This window comes from Aplysia californica, unplaced genomic scaffold (genome assembly GCF_000002075.1).
Source record: "Aplysia californica isolate F4 #8 unplaced genomic scaffold, AplCal3.0 scaffold00668, whole genome shotgun sequence".
In the NCBI taxonomy this organism is placed as follows: domain Eukaryota; kingdom Metazoa; phylum Mollusca; class Gastropoda; order Aplysiida; family Aplysiidae; genus Aplysia; species Aplysia californica.
The window spans coordinates 401811-403347 of record NW_004797938.1 but is presented as its reverse complement, the minus strand read 5'-3'; the positions used below and the strand labels follow the sequence as shown (position 1 = coordinate 403347).

General features: G+C 45.0%; 1 protein-coding gene across 1 annotated transcript in view; it reads left to right on the top strand.

Annotated features, from left to right (window-relative positions):
• The first annotated feature begins 632 nt into the window (after positions 1-632).
• The window catches only part of LOC101846769 (organic cation transporter protein-like), a 9546-nt gene continuing 8641 nt past the window's right edge, over positions 633-1537 (top strand). The window contains exons 1-2 of the mRNA XM_013087992.2: positions 633-637; positions 1047-1272. Of these exons, the coding sequence (XP_012943446.2) occupies positions 633-637; positions 1047-1272 (231 nt within the window). The remainder of the gene's footprint in view (positions 638-1046; positions 1273-1537) is intronic.

Sequence of the window (1537 nt, the reverse complement as noted above, 5' to 3'; positions counted from 1 at the left end):
AGAAACCCCCACACACAAACAAAAACACACACACATACACAAAAGACATTGGATATACGCGCGCACGCGCGCGTGCACACACACACACACACACACACACACACACACACAAACACACACACACACACACACACACACACACACACACAAACACACACTCACACTCACACATACACTCGTGCCTCTTACATTGACGTGCATTCTTGAAAAGAGGTGGCACCGATGCCATACTATACCATACCACACCATTCCATACCATACCATACCATACCATACCATACCATACCATACCATACCATACCATACCATACCATACCATACCATACCACACCATACCATACCATACCCGCTTCTGTCTTTCTAAATCGGTGGTACACGTTTATATCTTCAAAGATACTTAACGTGCAGTTTAACCACCCTCTGCCTGAAGTGGCCAAGATCTTTTTACTCTACTGGACGTAAGGTTAGAATCTCTTAAGTAAGCCCGCGTTGTCTTCGTCAGGTTAAGTTTGAGAAGCTCTAGAGGTCTCAAGTGGCCCATTGAGCTGAACTCCACAGTTACCCAAGAGTGCTGTAACAATGTGGAATCACCTTTCTAGATGACTTAATCAAACGTCAACCCTTTCACAGCCATGATGTGTGGGTGGTTGGCGGGTGCTCTGGTGTGGTTTACTCCTTCTTTCCTATAAAAAAACTATCGTCTTTCTCTCTCCTCCTCCTTTTTAGGGCTTGTTACTCTCTTGCAATCTTCGGCACTTATATGACCTTATTGTGTTGAAAGTGCGCCAAACTCTTACTAAAACTTTAATAAAAACCCGCCAGGGTTTCTCGCTTAAAGCGATTCTACGTCGCAGCGCGTCTCCCTCAAATCTGAACGTGATCATGCAGCGCTTGATTTCTCGACCGAATCTCCATGCTTTCATCCAATAATCCAAATTTTGTACAATTTTGATGTTACACCTAACGATTTGTTGTACGATCAATAGATCGTCCAGTTTTTGTTATGTGTAATCGGGCCATAAAACGAACTCTTTGTTCCTTCCCAGATGCTCCATCCCTGGTCTGCCAAACGACAGCTACGTGGCTGTGGACGAGGCACACGCCAGCCTCATCAACGTCAGCCTCCCCTGGGACAGCGAGCTGGGCGACAAGGGTGGGTGGTCACAGTGTCTGGTCAGGTCAGTGGACGAGGGCACGGGGGACCAGGTGAACAGAGAGTGCACGGCATGGGTCTACGATGATTCCGTGTTCAGATCCACGGTGGTCAGCAAGGTGGGTTGTCTATCCGTCAGATAAGTTTGTTTTTTTGTTTGTTTGTTATTTGTTTGTTTGTTGTTTTTTGTATTTTATCTTTTCCCACAATTTCGGATCGATTGTAATATACTATTTATATCAAAGTAAACATGTTGACAGCGAAATGGATTCATAGAGTAATAGCTCTTGAACGCTTGAAGGAAATCGCGGACACAATTGTCCGATCAGTAACACACAAAGGGCAATGTTGGTGCATATTTCCACCCACTATTCCTTAAACCCC